This window comes from Prinia subflava, chromosome 2 (assembly GCF_021018805.1).
Source record: "Prinia subflava isolate CZ2003 ecotype Zambia chromosome 2, Cam_Psub_1.2, whole genome shotgun sequence".
NCBI classification, from domain to species: Eukaryota; Metazoa; Chordata; class Aves; order Passeriformes; family Cisticolidae; genus Prinia; species Prinia subflava.
Genome location: NC_086248.1, coordinates 59748025 through 59769878, shown reverse-complemented (window position 1 = coordinate 59769878; position 21854 = coordinate 59748025). Strand labels below are relative to the sequence as shown.

General features: G+C 36.3%; 1 protein-coding gene across 5 annotated transcripts in view; it reads right to left on the bottom strand.

Moving 5' to 3' along the window:
* SCAF8 (SR-related CTD associated factor 8) overlaps nucleotides 1-21854 on the bottom strand; it is a 98872-nt gene that overhangs the window by 24909 nt on the left and 52109 nt on the right. For 4 of the 5 annotated variants that reach the window (XM_063390150.1, XM_063390151.1, XM_063390146.1 and 1 more), the window contains 8 exons: nucleotides 20778-20878; nucleotides 19040-19153; nucleotides 18249-18405; nucleotides 16930-17060; nucleotides 15786-15930; nucleotides 14770-14850; nucleotides 13944-14165; nucleotides 10899-13299 (listed from right to left, as the gene is read on the bottom strand). In XM_063390150.1, coding sequence (XP_063246220.1) covers nucleotides 11597-13299; nucleotides 13944-14165; nucleotides 14770-14850; nucleotides 15786-15930; nucleotides 16930-17060; nucleotides 18249-18405; nucleotides 19040-19153; nucleotides 20778-20878 — 2654 coding nt within the window. In that variant the 3' untranslated portion in view covers nucleotides 10899-11596. Of the gene's footprint in view, nucleotides 1-10898; nucleotides 13300-13943; nucleotides 14166-14769; nucleotides 14851-15785; nucleotides 15931-16929; nucleotides 17061-18248; nucleotides 18406-19039; nucleotides 19154-20777; nucleotides 20879-21854 lie in introns of those variants that run through there. The other variant, XM_063390147.1, reaches the window with a different exon arrangement.

Below are 21854 nucleotides of genomic sequence, written 5' to 3'. Positions count from 1 at the left end.
GATGCAGAATAAAATATTATATCAATAACCACAGATAAGATGATTGAGCTTCAAATATCTCTCCTTGCCCACAATCCACTCCTCAGTCCCACCAGGAGAGATTTCCCAGTTCTTGTGCTGTTTATTTTTACATCCTCCTCTAAGTCCACTAGGTTGTGATACATTCAGACGGAAATAAATGCAGAAATCATAATTTTTGAGAGAAGAAAGTTAATAAAGTACTAATGCATTTTGTCAAGGAGCACACTGCAGACAGAATCAATGTACAGGTACACATGATACAAAGCATAAAGATAAAAGGTAAAAGAACAAAAAGAAACTAGTTCAAATTTCTTGTTCTGCAGTCTATAGAGCCCGAAAATATATATTCTTTTATAGAAATACCATGATCCAAGAAATAATTGTTAAATTTTTCATCACTAAAAAACAACAAATTTAATGGCTCTCTGATGCAGAGTATCGGATTCTACCATATCCATGACCAGGGAGTATGAACTCCTCTCATCACTTTTGAATTATTCAAGCTCTATTTTATGCAGGAGAGAATGAAACAGTGGAAAAGGAATAGTGTTGTTCTCAAAGAAGCAACAGAAAAAAGGCACATGTGAAAGGAAGCGTCAGCCACATGTCACAGACAAGACCTAGCAATTCCTGTACTGCACAGGCACCAGCAGAGTTTAGGGCATTGCAGAGCAAACATGGCAGAAGTGGTCACCCTTCACAAAAGGCACAACCAGCTCTGACCTTGCGATTCATGTAAGGTCCCTGAGCACCAGTACACATGATCATTAACAAGGGGAACAACTCATCCAGCTGCTATTCTTGTCTTCCTAAATCCAGAGACTTGCTGCAAAGAAGGGTTCAAAAACTGGCTAAGGTGTCCTGGAAAGGCAGGCTTATTCCTTTTACATGCTCCTCTCACTGCACACAGACTGAGAAGATGCTCTTTGCAGAAAGTGTCAGCATGTTTTGGGGACACGTTGGACTTTCTCTCTTAAGAAGGTGAGGAAATAGGCAGCAGCGGCTGGCTGGACACCACTGCTCTATGGAGGCAGGAAAACTATAGAGGAACAGTAAGAGTACATAGAAACTGTTCCTTCAAAACCCATCAAAACTTAACTTTCAGACTGAAGACACTGGAAAGCATAATATAATAACCAGCCTTGAAATGCTTACTTCAATTCAAAGTGCTTCTGCCAAAGAAAAGAAATCAGGGTGAAAATAAAAATTGGGGAAGTATTTCATCACTCCAGTAGGGGTTTTGTGCCTAAAGAAAATGACTTAATTTCCTATTTCAGAAATGGGTAACAATGGTATCTAAAGGATTCAAAAGGGCACTGGAGGAGACCTAAGAACCTTGTTAAGAACAGTGATGACAGAGAGACTTAGCAGATTTCTGCTGGCTGTCAGCTGGCATGGTCAAGATTACATGAGGAATGGGAAAACAAATGCAGATGTAAGGTGTATTTGAGGTATCAACCTACTGAGAGTATTTTGGAAGGTCAGAACTACAAAAAGTTACAGAAGTAACTTTTGGCCTTTTCCCAGCAAATGAGATCTTGAAGTAGGAACCACCTGCCTATAGTATTTTCATATACAATTCTGTTCCACAACAGTCCAAACAAGCACCTGCAGTGGTTTTACCATCTTTCATCTTTCTTGCTTCTAACTGGGTTCCCTTCAAGTAGAGCACTTGGTTCACAAAATCTGATTTGGCAGTAATTATTATAATGAAAAACACACTAACTTTAAATACTTCTCCGACTTATAAACATTGAACATGTGACAAGGTTCACTATAAAAAGACTACTTTGCTGACTGCTGTAGTAATACCACTGTTGTGGCTGAGGTAGAAAAGACAATCTTGATCCTGGGATGAACTGTGGCCTTGTGTCTATATGGGTCAATATCATTCCACTTTCAAGCTTGTGCACCTGGCAAGACATGGCAGCCTGGATGGATTTGCACTCCCTGTGCTGCCTCACAGCCTGAGATGAAAGGTTGTGGTTGGTGTTTTTTCCAGCCAAGTGTCAGAGTACTTAAGGTTTTGCCTGTCACAGTTCACTAGTGCATCATTTTTTATAGTATAAGACTCGGAACCTCGTATTTCCTCAACCACCACCATGACTGAACTTTTCTTATATATGCAACAATATTTTGTTTTGCTTTACTTTAAAAAAAAAAAGACACCAAATAGTGTAAAAAATCTAGTGTAACCAATCAAAATAGCAAGCTAGATTTAGAACCCCAACTAAATATTTAGATTTTTAAATACTCAACTGATTTTCAGAGATGATGTGCACTTGAATCTGCATGTGAACACGCCCTTGTCTAACTCTGACTCCTTTGACACAGCAAAGATGGAAGACAAAACAAGCACGTGTCAGCTGCAGGAATACCTTAAGTGTAGCATGCAAGGCAAAAGGAAAAGTGAATATTCAAGTCTGTGTTACCTTTCCTGGTGTAGACTGTAAATTCTCCAGCTAAGCTTTCCATAAGCTTCTTTAAAATGGATATATAAACATACACTGATAGTTGCACAATAATAAATCTAATATATTGCGTGTTTTGGGGTATGTAGCTCAAGTCAATGCTAGACTGTTACTGTAAGACAAGATGAGTAATTTCAAAGCTGCATTCTAAGACACAATAGGACCAGTTCTGAAATTAAAAAAAGAAAAAAAAAAGTGGGACAAAAGAACAATGATGAAATTTCTTGAGAAGGGCCACTATGAAAATGCATTTTTAAAGTAGCTAGATTCTAGAAGAAGCCAATAAGATGGTGAAACAGCCCATGAATTAAAATATTTTCAGTTCTTTAGCAGACTTTTTAACCCTAAAAATGCTAGAAATACATACAGAATTGCTTCCATGGATTTGTTCCTTTTGGATTTATGTTTGTCTACTTTAATGTACCAAGGATGAGAGGCATTTAGAACAAATTTATTCTCCAAGCTGGAAAAAGTGAAATTCTTCATAGCTTTCAGCCAATCTGTTGGTTGGTTAAACTTCTTCACTCTGAATAAGAATCATTAAGAGTATCTGGTGACCAGGTGAGGAATGGAAAAGGAAAATGTACAAGTTGCACGGGACAGCTCCTGAGGCTGCTCTAGCTTGTGCACAATTTTTCAAGTTGCATATTAGAGACAGGACGTGTGAAAAATGCCATTTTAGTTACATTCTTGAACATGCTAGAACCAGACTATCATGACAAATATATATAATTTTGAATAAATTTTTTATTTCTCTCTTTTTATTTTTTACATGTCATTCATTACTTCTATTCTGGTTAATACAGAAATATAAGAACTTTTCATGGAGAAGGAAATTTATTGAGGAGAGTTAAGCAGCACATTCTAAAATGAAATAAGAAAACTTCATTAACCTAGTGCATTCATTTTTTTAAATCCTTTGAAAAAAAAAAGCTCTTTGAATAAAACAAAAAGCAGTATGAAGATGAAGAAAAGAAAGCTAGAGGACATCATGGATTTTGAACAAAGAACAGTGACCATGCATTAAAGGGCTACTCTACGTGCTACAGTGAAAAGAGCTACTTAGAAAGTACAATCATTTTGTGAGAGCCAGAAGGTAAGACCAATGCATTTAAATGGCTTTAATTTGCTTGCTTGCTTTATCTATGAATTTCCTAGCACAGGACTAGAAAAGTATAGTGCTTCAATCTTTTTTCAGACATTTTATATAATCTATTTCATCATACTCTTAGAATCCCAATAAAATCTTTATTAGGACTGCCTGCTCGTAAATATTTGCACAGGAAAGAGAATTTGAAAGGAAAAAAGTTATCCCCTAGAAGGCTTTGTGTTAAAAGCAGTAGAAAAATCAAGGAAACTAGAACAACAATCTTCTATCACCTGCTCTTCTAAGGGCCCAAGAAAAAGAAACTGAGACACCCAAGGCAGAGTTTGAAATCTGGACCTAATGAAACAGTCATGTCCCACTGGTAAACAAGGGAGGCTGCATAGCACATACTTGTTTGGACTAAAGCAGCATTATTTTAAATTCGCTAGCAATAAAAGACTGTAACAACTTAAATCAAGAAAATGTTTTTTTTCCTGCAGATGGCAGAAAGCAAGAGATGCTGCAGCCAGCATTTGTCACACTGGGACACTATTAACAAATGCATCGTTTCAGTACTGAGACAATTAAAAGTATTAAGTAATTATCTCTGTACTAAGTAGACATTCCTCAGTACTGGTGTTTGAGATTGGTGATTTGGTAATCTCCCCTTTTGATTTCTGTGATAGTTTTGCCTAAACAGCATCACTCCCAATTTCTCACTAGTGTCTGTATTATAGTGATGCAATACACAGAATGTATTACTTATTGAAGAGGTTACACAGGTATTAATCAGAACATCCTCTAATGGCACTCAGAGTGGAACCCTGAACAAGGGTAGTATTTGGACTAGAAGATAACATAAACAAGGAACAAAATCATCTTGGATTTTACACCAAGACTTCAGTTTAGCACATTCCCTGCAAGTGAGATAGTTCTTCATCATGGTTTTGGCTGGGTTCTATAGTATTTATTCTTAAATATACCCAAACAGGTATATTAACATCTTTGTCAAGTTGTACCTCCAAGAATCTTGTAAGCTTACAAATATTTACACCTACCTGAGTTTTGTGGGGGTTTTTTTGTTGTTTGGACAGGGTGAGGTGTTCATTTTTAACTGAGGTATGAGCAACACTAAGAAAAATGCTCAGGAGTACTTAAAATCTTTGGATGCTTGCTTGCTTTCTTAATTAGTAAATATTTAATCAGAATGCACACATTAACTTCTACTGAATCTGAAAAAAGAGAAAGGTTTATTCATGCTTTCTAAATGTATTTTTTCTCATTTCAAATTAGACTAACAAGCTATTGCTGCTGAGAAAACCATTATCTGTCCAGTGCTTTACATACAGATCTGCTCTGTACAGTATTTTCAGTGTCTGCTAGAATATGCTATTTCATGCCACTTTCCTGTTTTCCACAGTGTTTCTGATCATGAAATGAGGATTGCAGGAACAAAGCATATATGAAGTGTACACGCAGAAACTACCAGCAGTATGCACACAAAACTTAAAGATTACGCTTCAATATTTTGTAAAAATAATATTTTATCCTTAGCACTTCAAAGTTTTAGATTCTAACAAAAATAATGGGTGCCTCACTCATTTTATCAATTCATAGAACTTCAGTCTTCCAAGTTCTTAGTTTTAATATGGTGTTTTTTAATCAACATGGAATTTGAGAGACACCATTATCTTGCTTTTTAATAAATAGCAAAATTCCAAAACAATCAGCAACCATTTTAATTGGCTGTCAGTATTTCACTTTTAATCACAGACAGCTTTACCACTAGGATCCTCAATAATGAATTACCTGCACTGGTAGTCATACTGTACAAAAAATCCATGACATTCAAGATAAAGACTTATGGTTGTCCTACATTTAAACATCTCAGTTATGCAACTGAATGACATAATTCAAAGGTATTTCTAACTTCCTGTAAGAGGAATTCTGTGACAGGACCACTTGACAAAATAATGTAATGCAAGCATGTGAAAAAAAATGAAAAAGAACTGGACAAACTAGCATGACCTTCAGTAAACGTTTCTAAAGTTGAGTGTACACTTACTATTTATGTATTTACACAACTGAAATGACATAGATTTTCTGGGAAAAAAAATCACTGAACCTAAAATTTCAAATTCTACAGACAAAAATTTATTTATTTTCTCTATATTTTTGTCTGAAGTCTGAAATAGGTGGTCCTTTTCAAAAGGACAAACTTAAGGCACACTTAAAACTGCATTTCACCGCATTGCTGAATGAGATGTGATTACCTCAGAAACAGCATAAATCCAAAGCATTTTTTCCCTTGATCAACTGAAGTGGCAGTGACAGAGCTTCCTTTGACTAGATGAAGGTGAATGCATTTTTAGAAAGGACTTTATACACTGAGATACACTTTATTTCTACTTAATTACTGCTGTTATGAAGAAAAAGATACATTATTTACAATACAATCTCTATTTAGTGTGGAAGTAACATTCAGATCCAAAGTCCCTACTACTATGTCTTAGGTGAATCCTACCAACCTACATCTGAGTTAACAATTCTATATTCATTTAACACTCTTCACCTATTCACCTAGTAAGGATTTCTTGTACTAGCTTGTACGCAATTGTCATGTTCTAGGATAAAAATCAATATGGCTGTGAGTTACCTGTGAAGTGTTAGATAAACACATCAAGTAATCTGCTTTAAAGAATCTGGTTCTCTGCATTTCAATAGAAACTTTAACACAGCTAATGTGAACACATATCCATTATGACACAGATATGCATACAGAAAATCATTCAAGAGGAATTTTGCAGCATTAAAACATTAAATCAGGGAGGAAAAAAAATCTTCGACTAGCCTATTTACAAATTACAAAGCTCTCTAACCATATTGGTCTTTTGCAAAGCACAAAATAGGCCCTTGTCTGAAGGCTTTAGTATGATTTTATTAGACAAGAAAATTTAAAATTAGCATTAGTCGCTTAACTTTAAAAGAAAAAGAGATAGTACAGAATATGATTAGTAAACCAGTGATACAACTGATATCACTGTTACTATGCAAGTGCTGAAATGTGCACTTTAAACTCAGAGAGAAAACACATTCATCTGCAACTATACAACATCTCTTAACCTCTTGATTTGTAAGAGTGCTTAGACTGCTATAAGTGCCTCTTCTAATCTTTGGTAGCAGAGCATCTAAAAGATATCAAGAGTAGGATATTCAATGAGACAACCCTTTTCCATCAAGTTCATGCAAGATAGGAATAAAAGAATAATGGCAAATACAATTTTACAGCTTACCAACTTCAACAAAAACCCTATTAACAGACTCTTATCACTGACAAGAATCACTTTTTGGATCCTATGCGTATGTTATTACTCAAAGAGGTTATCATGAATTTTCTTTTTAGTAGCTCTACTTGTCTTTTCTTGACTATGAAATATCATGTACATGCACTAATTGAATTATGTTTATTGTGCACCCAAAGAACTTGTACCAAATAAGTGGAGTGAACAACATCACTGTGACAGGTCTTCAAGGAAAAATGTAATACCAGTTAAAATTAAGGTCAGACGCTTTTGCCATTCTTGTTCAAATAAGAAACTTCAAATTAAAAAAGAACATCCTGCCTTTATGCCTTTTAAAACAATCTCTTATCTACGCCAGTAAATGGCTTCACAGCGCATGCCTGCTTGTGGAAAGGAAGTTGAAAGAAAAATCTGACTACTGCAAAATTCAAACGAATCAGCAGTAGATGTCACATCAGGGCAAGAAAGATCCTTTAATTACCTGAATCAACAATAACAAAAAAGGAAAAGAAAGATTCTTTAATAACATGAATCAATAACAAAAAAATGTCCAGTTACTCTTGATGACTCCTGATATTTTGAATAGGTTTTAAAATTATAAAGCTGGAGTACGACTTTTTACAAGAGCATGAAGGGATAGAAAAGGGGCAGTGGTTTAAAACTGATGTACAGCAGACTTAGATTAGATAGGAATCCTTTACTGTGAGAATGGTGAGGCACTGGCAGAGGTTGCCCAGAGAAGTTATGGATGCCCCATCCCTGGAAGTGTTCAAGGCCAAGTTGGACGCAGTTTTGAACAAGCTGGTCTAGTGGAGGTGTCCCTGCCTATGGCATGGGACTCGGAACTAGATGATCTTTAAGGTCCCTTTCAGCCCAAACCATTCCAAGATTCTGACTGTTCAGCTCTCCCATTATCAAGCCAACAAAAAGTCACCATTACTGAAAAGACAGAGAATGAAATTTAGAATCCATTTCTATCACTTTCAAATCAAATTACCCAAAGATGTGAGTAAGGGCAAAAAGTTGAGAGTACTTCCAGTTTGACCAGCAGAAAATATCCTTGCTCATGGTAAATACTGCTCAAACTGTATATTCAGAGACTTCTGTAATAAATTGGCTTCTCTTATAAATACCTTCTATACATAAGTTCATTTTATAATTTTTCAATTGTGCTTAAGTAATGCCTGTGCAGGCCTCACTACAGGCTTGATTACAGTACTCCCATCTTGACTTACTCAGGCTAAAAGTTTCTTAACTTCATAAAGTCATTTAGATCACTGAAGTGGGTCTAAGTATGTTATAGAGCTCTACTGAAGCAAAGGAATCTAACAGAATATATTCCCCTGAGTCTGTAACAAAAGGAAGTACCACACATAAAGGGAAAGCCTACCAGTACTTCCTAGGAAAAATGTTCAGCAAAGAAATTGTGTGCTTATAGCAAATGAAGGCTACATTTCACCTTTATGGATACATGGATATAGTGTTCTACTCAAATGCACTACAGTGAAAGAACCACAGACTGTTTAGAAAGGTGCATGCCTAAATACAATGTGTTGCCTGCAAAGCTACCCGAATTATCTGTTACTGATGTGAATCATACATCAGCTTCTTCAGTTGCTAGAACCCACAGCCTTTCATCACTACAGCAAGCTTTAAACAGGTGTAAGCCAGAACTGCTACCCCAATGCCTGGCCCCACCTTCTTTCTGTCCCAATCTCACTCTCTGCTTTGCAAAACCAAAAATTAAAAGTCACTCCCATGAATCACATCAAAGAATTGGTCTGGGTGTCACAACACTTCCCTTCAGTGTACATGTTGGCTTAATCTACAATAAAAAAGGAAAATCTTCAGTTCTGAAACATTTAAAACTTCCTGCTGGCAAGATAAAGAAACCAGACTGTTTCACTAATATAAAGTCCCTTCAAGTTTCTAAATATGGCTACTTTTTAGTAATAAATACCAGCTACATTATTTAAATAAGAAATAGAACAGTTCTAGCTGTAAACATGATGCAACTGAAGACTGTACAACAAACTTTTATTCTACAAAAAAAACAAGTGTTTAGAAATTGATGGTGTAACACATATGTACAGTAGCCAATTTTTTCATATTTGAAAGATATTAACAAAGATAATAGATTCAGTAAAGGCATTGTTCTACACCACTACCAACCAAATTCTTTAACAGCTCTCACCTGGTGATTTACCTAAATCTTTATCCTATGAACAACTTGGCACACTGCCAGTCCCAGTTTGGAAGAACAACAGATTAACTTCTAGCTTTCAGGAGGATTTCAACAGAGTGTTTAAAAAGTAAAGCTACTGCCAATATGCGTTTGATTTTGAGTATTTATTTCTGTGGTCTATGACTGAAGCCTTTTCAAACTGAACATGTTAAAATGAAATAAAATCCCTTAAATTCATAAAATATCCTTAGAGCTATTTCGTGCTTTTGGGCTTTCATACAATCAAATCTGCCTGGCCAGAACACTGTGAGTAGGTGGTGCAGCAGCATCAGTCAAGCTCTTTGAGCCACAGACTGCCCGTGACAATAATTTACTTCAAACATTGTTAATCTCAACTTCCAAGACACGTTCTGGTAATAAACACATCAGCAAGGTCCATTACAAAGCTGTGGTTATTTAATGCATACCTAATGACTACTACTTGCACAATAGATAATTCATTCAAGTCCACTCTTTCCAAGGGCTACCTTCATTAAGCTGTCTGTTTACTATCCAGAACAAAAGTCCCTGGAGCTGGAAAACTGAACCATGACACAGCATGAAAAAATACCCCACCTTCCAGAGGAAGAGGACTACACACACGAGTAACTTTCTCCTAGGTTCAAAGGCATGCTAATGCTTTATATTCATGTGATGTTTTCATACTTTCACCCCTTTGAGGGAAGCAGAAGGGGAAATAAAACTTGCATGTTAATCCTTTAATGTTAAAGATCAAAAGTCTAATCTGAGCTAAAAACGTTTCTTTTACCAAAGGGGCATTCATGTAACAGAATCTACCCTTATTATCTTATTATGCAAGAGGAAAACAACTTTCTTAAAACTGAGTGAAAAGATGCTTTCAGACACAGAATTTGAACAAAACTTATTTTGAAAGGACGGTGAAATGCACTTGAATGGAACAATCTGAAAATCTGACATCACCCTACAGCTTAATCTTTCACTGCCGATTGAAAGTATACACAAGCAGCAAAGTAGGTGAAATAGGAGAGAATAGCACTACTAATTTACCTAAGCAGCCAATTCACCTCAACAATTTAAAAAGAGGTTCAACTTCAATGTTATTCCATCAAAACACAACCCCCCAACTTTTGTTTCTGTTAAAAACATGTAGGGTTTTTAGACCAACATCAGCTTTTAACTTTTCATGCAACATTTCTGAACTTTGAGTCATTAAAATCAATTAAACACAAAGTACTCAAACACTAACACTATCTATCCAGAACACCAAATATATTACAAAATAAGAAAATGCAAGTATTCACTTAAATTTTGGCTTCATGCATATCTGCATTTTAAAAAGTAAGCTAGAATCCTACTGCATATTCTGACATATATACATTCCACCTTCTAGAAGTAGTAAGAACATTGACAATGAGCATGAGGAGATAAATACAAGCCTGACAGTACTGCAGTGAAATAAGTTCTATCTTACTACCTAAAGAAGGTGAAAGGCAAACTTTCACAACCTAGTTTCATTTCAAATTTATTGAAGTGCCTACAGCATTCTGTGAGTGCTTGCACATACACAGGCACGCACAGAAAAGTGGTATCTACAAACAGTTTACACAGATATTTACATACATGTTTTTACATAAACTAATATGACTGTATGATCTTTGATGTAAAAATCATATGCTTCTTGCACATGTAACTGTTGCATTGGTTTTACAAAAGTAATATAAACCTTTTGCAACAACTGGCTAAGCACATATCATTGCTGATTCCAAGTTTTTAGAGCTTGCAGGTTTCAAAAAAATACAATACCTAAAACATTGTTATCAAACAAATATGCTTTATTGGCATCTAAAAACAAAATGCACCCAACATTAAAATGTACTTTTTCATTTTTTAAACCCACTGCAGTACGAGGAACAAATCACAAACACTTACTTTAGAGAAAACAGAGACTATAGTGTAGATTTTACAAAATCACTTTTAATCTCTGTGTTATGCTCCTTAAGTAACATGGGCCATTTTTTTTTCTGCCGAATTGTAGGAACATAAAATATCACAGCTTTATCTATTCTTTAAAATTCTGCAGCAGCCTAAAAACACGGACAAGATACACCAGCACCTGTTTTCAAGTATAACAATTTCGATAGCCAAACTAAGGGTAATATCTAAAAATTCCATTTTCTTCCATAGGAAGTCTTTGTTTGACAAGCTGTTAATTTATCATTCTGAAATTAAAAGCAACTGGGGGCAAGTTTATGCTTTACCAAAGAAATAAAATAAAATTAAAAAAAAAAAAACAAACCAAAAGCAAAAAACGTTTACCTACCATGTTCAAATTAAGAACAGTGTTCTATACAAGTCAGTTGTACAGTTATTTAAGTGAAAGATGAACATGAACATCAGATTAACTTAATTCTGGCAGACAAAAGTGAACTGCTACGGTCCAGTCAGCCATTTATCTATTACAGAGAGATGACAACTTTACAAAAGGTATCTTTTACCTACTGAGTGATGATTATGTCCCCTCAGTTTCTGTGCTTTCTACCACTGGTTCACTCTCTATATCAGCTTCTGTGTCACTCTTCTCTTTGTTTATCTCGACGGAAGATGTCAGTTTTTCATAAAGTTCTGGATCATCCTGCACCTGTGCAGTTGGTGGCTGACTTTCTGTCTCTGTATTTTCACCATTTACCTGGGGCATATTATCAGCTTTACGTTGAGAAGTGGCCCCATCAAAATATTCAAAAACCCGTGGATGTGGAGGCGGGATCCAGTTGTTTGACATTCTGTCTCTTCCAAACCTGTTTCCATTAATTTCTCTGCAAAAATTAAAATCTCTGTCATCCCTATCCCTCTGTCTTTCCCAGGGTCTTCTGCGGTCATCAAAATCTCTGTGAGCATCTTGTTCAAATCCTCTATTCCAACTAGGACCACTTCTACTATCAAACCTATAGTTTACATGTCGAAACCTCTCTCTGTCTTCATGGAAGCCTTTAGGGCCACCATAAATAGGGAAGGCATGGTGCTCTCTTTCATCATAATCTCCTCTCTGTCCCCAGTGCTTATCTGAATTGAAACCAAAATGCTCTCTTCGGCCAAGGTTATCTATACCTGGTCTTCCAAAATTTTCTCTCATGTCTATATGTGGTCTTGTGAAGTGTTCTCTTCCATCTACTGGAGGCCTTCCTATACCCTCTCTTGGATCTACTGGTGGTCGTCCAACAGAATCTCTGACATCCACTGGAGAAGGTCTGTTAAGATTATCTCGGTTCTCCACTGGAGGAAAGCGATAATCTCTGTCTCCCTCCTGTTGAATGTTATCACCTCCAAGTGGCAGCCTTTTCTCTGGATTAGAAATGTTATCGATATTTTGTCTTCCTGGTGTTCCAAAAGGTCTTTCTGTTTGATTAAAAATATCTCCTGGAGGAAAAGGACCTCGAGGTGGTGGTGGGTGAAGAGCTGGATCAAGGATTGCAGGAGGAGGAATAGTACGCTGTGGTGGCATTCCTGGCTGCATTAATGGAAACCTTGGTCCAGGCGAATGGGGCATTAGGCCTGGACGGATATCTATAAGAGGCATTCCTGGCATTCTTTGATTACTGATACTTAAATGAGGCATGTTTGGAACTGCAGCTGGATGCTGCATTGCCAGAAGTCCAGAATTACTTGAAATATTTGGTGGTGGCACTCCCATAAGTCCAGAACTAGTTGAAACATTGGGTGGTGGCATTATGAGAAGCCCAGAGTTGCTTGAAACACTCGGTGGCTGTATTCCTGCTAGCACTCCTGAACTGCTGGACACACTGGGTGGCTGCATTCCAGTCAGAAGGCCAGGGCTGCTTGAGACACCGGGTGGGTGAACTCCAGCTAGAAGCCCTGAGCTGCTTGAGACATTTGGTGGTGGCACTCCAGCCATAAGTCCAGAGCTACCTGAGGCGTTAGTTGGCTGAATCCCGCCAGCAAGAGAAGAGCTACTGGAGACAGCAGGTAGCTGAATTCCTCCTGCAAGACTAGAATTGCTGGAAACAGTTGGTGGTTGCACTCCTCCTACAAGTCCAGAGCTGCTTGAAACACTGGGTGGCTGTAATCCCCCAGCAAGTCCAGAGCTACTTGAGACAGCAGGTGGTGGCCCTTCTCCAGTAAGCCCAGAATTGCTTGAGACACTGGGTGGCTGCACTCCTCCAACAAGTCCAGAACTACTTGAGACATCACTTTGCACTGAAATGCAGCAACAAGACGAACAGTTAACAAAAAATACCAGTGTAACACACAGCATTCAAAACAAAATGCAGTTTAATCCATGTTTAGGTAATGCATACAATGATGATACTGATGACAAGGTTTGTCCTACTTTCTATAACTAATATATATTAATTCAATCACATTGATGACACATAGACACTATGCCACAGAATTGAATGTCTCTACACACATAAAGATGGTACAGCAGCTTAAAATTGACAAACCCCAAAGCCATCACCCAATTTATGAAATGAAACTATTAAAATCTGATTAAATTCTATAGATGTTGTACTGTCCCACCCTCTCCTGCTCCTTTCCATCATTACTTGTGTAATCAAACTGCATTTTTAAGAAGTTTTCTAATGGGTTCCCAGACTCAGCTTTACTTCTTGAGTCTATGAGAAAAACATCTTTGAGCATAAACTGCTAGAACTCAATGATCAAGCGATGACAAAGATGGTTCTCACCACTTCCTAAAATTAAATTCAGAATGATACCCTACCCAGCCCAAAACTTCCTATTCTGTAGTTACTAGCTCAATGGACTATGATTTGCAAAAAACCCTCAGAGTGTGATACTTCCTGTATACGATCATATCACATAATGAAAACATTTCTTACCAGATCTATTGTTTTCACTGGAAGAAATCTGAAGGTCTGTAAGATGTGATCCTTTGTCATCTGATTCTGGTTTGTTGATTGGCAGAGGATTAAAAACACTTCCAGCAGATAATGTTGGAGTAGCTAGATTGCTAGTAACCGTGCCAACTGGTAGAACAAGGCCAGTGAAAGGAACATCCTTCATAGTTTCTTGTGCAATCGGTAATGGAGGCTGTACTAAAGCTGTGGAGAAATAACAGAAGTGTATCACAGTAATCACACAGTGAAATCTTCAAATTTAGTTTGGTAGAAGTCAGGCTGATAAATCAAAAGAAGTGAAATTAACTATCTTCACTACTACATTTTTTGATAATAAACTTCTTATCCTCAATCAGCAATGTAAATTTAGGGGTTTTTTTCTAGAGATCATGAGCTGCAGGCAAACCTAAGCAATCACTACTCTTACATATCTTTAAATGTTAAATGAATACAGTTAGAATGCAAAACTAAAATAAATTATTATATATTATTTAGTGACTAACACCAAATAATTCCAATAATAGCTACATGTGTTAGAAAGTTCCAAATATTGAACTATGCATACAAATAGTTAACAACTTGCCATAACTTTTTTCAGTTACTCCATGTTAGGTATAATTTTTCAGTCTACAGTGTAAGCTCTGTAAGTCCTTTTCTCAATGCCTACTTAAACCAGCTAAACAACAACTTCTGTGTCGCTGTTTCCCATTACACAGGATCAACTTGCTTTTGATTAAATAATAAGGAGCATATAAGAAAATTAAACTTTTCATCACACACAAACAATTGTTAGAGCAATCAAACTTACGTGTTGGAACAACTGGTGGGACAACAGGTGGTGGGACAACAGGTGGCGGGACAACGGGTGGAACTGGAGGAGGCATATAACCTAGATGGAAAAAAATGACAAATGATTACATGAAAAGCAAATAAACTTTCACAGTAAAAGATTGCCTACATTATTTATCCCAAAAGGTTACACTGCTGTACACTAGCAAACAACAAATTAATAGGAAGAGGCAACAGTGGTTATTGTTTTCAAAATCAACCCCATCTTCACTACAGATGATCTGCAGGTGCATCTTTAAGTGATATCTGCCACTAGTTGTTGTTGTTTAAATTTTGGGGGGTCCCTGGGGGGGTCCCCCGGGAGACCCCCAGGTCCTAGGGTCGTGGGGTTCCCGTGCTGGCAGGCAGAGAGACTCAGACGCCGGTGGGGTGCTGATGAGGTGAGGGTTTATTCACTGAGGGAGAGGGGAAGGGAAGGGGGAAGGGGAAGAGGGAAGGGGGAAGGGGAAGGGGGAAGGGGAGCGTCCAGAAGCCTCCAGGGGAAGAGGGGCAAAGAGAGCAAACCTTCTGCGTTTGCATTCTTATCACAGAGGTTCAAAGGGGCACGGTAACAGTCTCCAGCCAATGAGGTTACAGATACAGGATACTGCAGGGAGGGTACAGACTTGGGATAAACCATACAATTTCCAGGGGTGAACAAGAGCTTACCATTTCAATAAAATGCAATTCCACAACTAGTATTCAAAGAAGAAAGTCAGGAGTTTCAAACTTCTCAAAAGCAAGATTGATTTTAAGTACATTCCAGTTTTAATTTTTCACAAAGATAAAAAGCTGTGATTCCTATTCTCAACTGAATACATTGGTAAAAATAATACCAAGTTAGATATAAATAATTTTAATCTAGTATGAAATTTAGGAATCAAAGATCAACTCGCTCAGACAGTAACCAGTAGCTGACAGAGAACTCTGATGCACACAGAGGCACACGAACTGCCTATGCTCGTTACACATTGCATTTCGTTTTTACTGACTCACCTGGAGGTGGCTGTGAAGGGTTGAAACTCGCTCTCAAGAAGGGTGGAGGAGGAAGTGGGCTATAACCAGGAGGAGGGACAGACATTGTGACAGGAAACGCAGGTGGAACCAAGCTAACAGCAGGCACAGCTGGAGCTACTGGAATCTTTTTACATGGAAAGAAAAACAAGCAGCTTCAATACTTATTAGTATTCAAGGACATTAAAGAGTATAATCTGATTTAACTGCAATTCACATCAAGCACTCCATGTACTAAAGGCTTTGTATATATTACAAACACTGAAGAATTAGACTGCATTCTGAAATGCTACATTATGGGCAAACAAGGACACTGGGAAAATCCTGTGTTATTTTTACTTAATTTTCAGATAGCCCAAACCACAGTTTAACAGTATGTCTACTCAAAAATAAAAATGTACCCATCATAGAGGGCTGAATGCAGAAATGCAGTGAGAGAAAAGGAAGAAAAATGTAGACAATTTAGCAATTTGGGGGCATTTGGAAAACAGTGATTCTAGTGTCTAGAAAAACTTAAGTATTTTAGAACAGTACTGGAAAATTAAGTTTAGCGTGCATAATTATAAGACTAATCCTGATGAAAGCCTGCAAATTATTTAATATTTCTTGAATTTCTGTTTGTGCTATCCATTTTGCTACAGTGTATCATATTTACAATGATGATTTACTGCTTCTAATTAGAAGCAGTATAAATGCAATATATACATGTATATTTAAATATATATTGATCACAGTGTACATTAGGAGACAGCTGAGATAAGACTGAAGACAGTCTTTACAAAGAGGAAAAAGCTCAAAATTCAATTCAAATAAATGCAAATATATTAACATTCATATAATTTTATGTCAGTTCAACAACTGGAAATGTCTATATGCATTTGGAAAGATAAAACATTAATAATATAAGTACAAAACTTTTGTATTAAGCAACCCCATAAAACGAAAGATTATGCTCAACCATGGCAACGATTCTATTCTAAAATATTGCAGAGATGAACACTAATGGATGCAGGATTTAGATCAAGAATATTTTATCACTTAAACTCAGCACTGAAGTTTACCTGTATTGAATAAAAAGTCTGCCCACCAGTTCTGTGGGGCTTCTGCAAACTCAGACAATACCAACCTGCAGCATAGTGACTGGTTGTGTGTAAGCTTCTGTCTGTGTTGTAATAACGGTACTCTTATCCACTGTAGCACTCTGCGTTGTTTGAGTATTTTCTTTAGCAGCTTCTGAGCTTCTGGCTGTTTCCCACTCTTTAAAAATGATATATTTTATTATAAAAAAGATAATTAATGTATTATTTTTGTTTCGATATTAAGAAGTCCTCTTCCTTCTTAAACAAAAATATTGAATCTGGTATCTACAGAGATTCATTACAAATAGCCCTCAAACTTATTATGAAAAGAAAGAGCAATTATTTATTTTTGTGTATTTTAAAGAACATCAAATATCTTTATCTACCTGCAATGCTATTTAATTCTGCCTGTACACAAACTGATTTTTCAAAACTTGACAAGTTTATTCACCAATCATTCCAGTAACAATTTGCAATATAGAGTATGCTCTTGTTTTCTAAAAACTCCTGTAGCCAATATATGTATGTTATCACTTGACAACTGTACAATGAGAAAGAATCCTGATGCTAAACAAACCTCACCACAACCTCCATTTCTTCCATCTGCCATTTCTTCAAAAATTTTGTACTTCAAGTGTAACATAGTGAATGTATTTCAGTAATGTTACATGATTTAATTTTTGTCATTTATACTCAATTTTCACTGAAAGCAAGATTGTATTTTGACCTGAAGAATCACTGTCACTATTGTAAGTCTTCTTGTATTTTGACCTGAAGAATCACTGTCACTTCTGTAAGTCTTCTACTGTTTGTTTTGGTATAAGTCTGTTTCAAGAAAATGCAGTACAAGTAAATTTTTATAAACCTAAGAAACTGTTCAACTGGGTTTCAGAATGAGGTCTAACACTCCTTGTTTTCCTGTCTCTCTGACTTTATGGAAAAAATACCACAAGGTTCTGCTAAGCTGTGCCTATCTGGACAAATTCTAATTTCAACTGAAGTCTTATACCTGAATATAAGACTTTCCTAATCACAAGCAGATAACAATTTCTATATAAATTAATATTTCATATACCAGTGCACAAAAAGTTCATAACTCTTAAAATATGCTAACCTTTATTAAGTGGCCTAAAGTAATTACCCTCCGTCACTAGTTCTTCACTGTCATGACAATCAACTAGTTATTAATTTAAAAATACAATCTAGATTTCATTATTACCATGCCATTTACACTGTAAACAAAGAGCTAGAAAAATCTATGTAAATGAAAAAAGAGCATGTATTTCCTAAACAATAAATTTTCTGAGAATTTGCAATTACCAAAATAAAGACATTGTCTAACTATCAGAATCGTTAATACCTGTACCTGTATTTACTGTTTCCTGGTCAATCATACCACCTTCAGCAAAGCCTTCCAAATCATCCAATTTCACTTTCTCCCATGGAATATAGGAAACTCCCAGATCCACATCCCAGAATTGCTTGTATTCTGTTTTCACACCTTTATTCAAAGCCCAAGCAATCTGAAAATAAAACCCAATCAGACCATCTGGTTAAATCACATAACCTGGGAATGAATATTTCAGATTATTTCCTAAAAGTTTCTGTCACTGCACATCAATTCTCAGAGTCTATTAATTAAAAGTTTTAACAATGTTTAGATTTTAAATGAATCTGCAAGAAGTTTACTTGGCATCTACAACAGGTGCATGCATGATTAATTACATCAGAAAGCTTAAATTTGTTCTACATTGATGTTATCATATATATAGGGAAATTAAAAATACAGTATTCCAAGGACTTACACTAGAGTATCAAGCAGGTAGAAGAAACTACCATCACATTTAATAAAATACTTAACTCTAAGACTACTATAAAATTTAATACTAAATGACCCAAACAGTCAGGTACAGCACTTAGGCTGTATGTACATAAACTACTGTCCAAGTGTTTCCTAAATATTGAATCATAATGTCATTTTCCTATCTTTCATATTGCCTATTAAAAGCTGCATTTTACACAGAGAGAAAGCAGTTTACATCTCACTACTCCATTCTTCTCCACATTTGAATGAACAGCTGCTAAAAGACAAATCATCATAGTAGAATTGTACTGTGCTTGAAATGGAGATCATCCTTAAGATTAATATCACCGTACCTTAATAATTTTAGATCCAATTTTATATGACCCAGAACTAAGTTTCTGAAGAGCACGATATGCATCTTGTCTATGTACCATACAGACATAAGCACATCCTCTTGGGGGAATCATCTATGGAAAAACAGCAGTGGTCTTAGAAAGCAGGAAGATCAGTACTTCATATTATGTAACTACCTAATTGAATACCAATACTATGGAAGGAAAGGCTTATGCTGTAAACAACTGTTACCTTAATTGACCATATTAGTAAGTTTGGGCATGGAGAAAACTTAAGAGTGATACAGGCAGCCTACTTCAGTTCCAACATTTTCAAGAAGCAGCAGCAAGCTGAAGAATGAGTGTTAAAAATGACACAAAAGATTGGAACAAGGAGTGGACAAAAACTGGAAACTACATTACGACAACTTCAGAAAAGCAGAGGTTGCTACATCTTCTTAAGTTCCAAATTCTATGTGAGAGCAATAATCTCTCCCAGAGGAGCAAAATAGTGATTTAAAGTAGACTGCATTTTTGAAGGGTAGACTCTTCATTCCTGAATGTGACTTTTTTTCTAATGTTTTATGCATTTATGCATGTACAGCATGTTTTATTTATTGTATGACATAGCATCTAATCTTTGCAAGCTTACATATTATGTATGACAATTGCTTACAGCCATTTTAGTCAAAAATCTTGGTGTGCTTTTAGACTGTTTAAATGCACACAGTAACATAACAAACATGAAAGATGACAGACTGTAAAGAGATTTTATAAGAACTGCCATTAAGATATATGTTGTTACTCTAGGCTCTTAAGCTTTGTGGAATGTGGAGGATGAACTATTGGCAATATGGTTCGCCTTTGAAATACAACAGGCACTGTGACATGTATGCTTGTTACATTACTTTCCCTAACTGATAGGCCCTGCAAATCAAAAAGAGGTTTAAATGTCTGTCTATGGGACTGTTTTTTTTCACTTGTGAAACTTTTTAGAAGATTCCGTAAAGTCATAAAAAGTATTCCTTATTAATTATATTTGAATATATTAACATGACAAGAAAACAGTGGAAATATTATCTGAAATAAATGAAATTGCACAAAAAACATTTTGAAACTGCTGAAGCAAGAGGAAAACCCAGATTTCTCTCATGTAGATGTGCTGTTTTAGGAGCAAAATACTTCCTTTGAAGCTGAATTATAAGCAACTGAGACACTACTCTACACACCTCACCCGAAACTACTCTAAATAATGAGAACTGTATCTCCCAATTGTAAGTATTTTTTAAACTGTCCCATTTTAGAATAAACGTTTGTTTACAGTACAATTTCTTTTCTTCTAAATGTTTTATCGAGAAGGATTCTACTTAAGGAATCCTCAGCTTGGAAGGTAACCAACAACAATATGGATACACTATAGGTATCTGTAGGTGTCCTTAGGCCAAAAAAAAAAATGATACCTGCTCCATGGCACATCATTAAGCCAAAACAATCATAACTTTTTTGTTAAACCCTGGTTTAAAAACTGCATAAAGTGCTAGAGCTTAGAAAGAGCCCTTTTACCTTGAAGTGTACTGTCTTTAGTGCTTCAAAGGAGAGTAGATCAAAACCAGGTGGCAAATACCATGGCCACAATTTTTAACTGTGATAGAAGTCTCCCAAATACAAGTTTAAACAGCTGTAAGGAATTCAGAGGCATAAGCATGCTTAAGTTTCTAGTCTAAAATTCCTGAAAAAGCCTAGCAACAGGCTTACTTACATTAATTGACTCTATTTGTCCAAATTCTTCGAACAGGTTCGTTAAATCTTGCTGTGTAGCCTTCTTGTCTACTTGACCTACCCAAAGAGTAGTACTGCAAACTGTCAAGAGACACATTCACATCAATCAAAATACTGAATGTTAGCTTATGAAATACTCTACAGCATGCATGTAAAAGGTTTTATAATTACGCAGGTATCACTGATAAAAACCCAAGAATAGTAAATCTGTTACTTACTATAGAGAGATTAAGTACATTAACAGAAATGATAAAGGGTTAAACAACACCAAACATATTTACCACAAGTGTTCATTCTTCTCGTTTCATTTTCTTTTAAACAAAATAGTTGTTTCCATAGAAATAAAACTGTAATATTCTGTAGATTTTCAGCTAAGGTAAACTGAATTATAAATTACTTGTAGAAAAAAACTCCAAACATTTCTCTTCTATCTTCCCCTAAAAAACCCATGCCTTTAGGATTCAAGTCAATTTTAACAAAGTAGGACTAAATTCTAACTGGCTAAAAGCGTATTACAGATAGAACTTAATACTGCAGTATTATGCACAGCATTTTCACCTGAAAATAGCAACAATACTATTAATTTACCATGGGCAACAACCTGGAAAGATAAACTTATCTGAGGACATCCATGATACTTCTGATTCTTTTCAATTCCACCAATTCCCAGATCCCTGCCTTCCAAATGTCCACCCATCGTCATTGCCAAACATAAACACTCACTGACATGAGCTAGGACTTCCTTCTCCCATATGTCCATGGTTCCAAGTCCTCTGTCTTCCAAATATTGCCCAATTCACTCCAAGCACAGCTTGGATTTCTTGGTCTGCCCTATCCTTAACCAAGGAAACACCATTTCTTCATCATTATCTTGATACAATCCTGGTGCACCAAAATGGAAACCAGAACTGTGCATTCTGTCAAGTGACATTTTCAATTGACATCAATACTCTGCAGCGCTGAGAATGACCAGTCATAAGATTGCTCTTGGACAAAACTTGCTCCTTGCATGCTTGTAGAGATCCCTTTCATATCTCACACCGTGTTAAGCTCTATG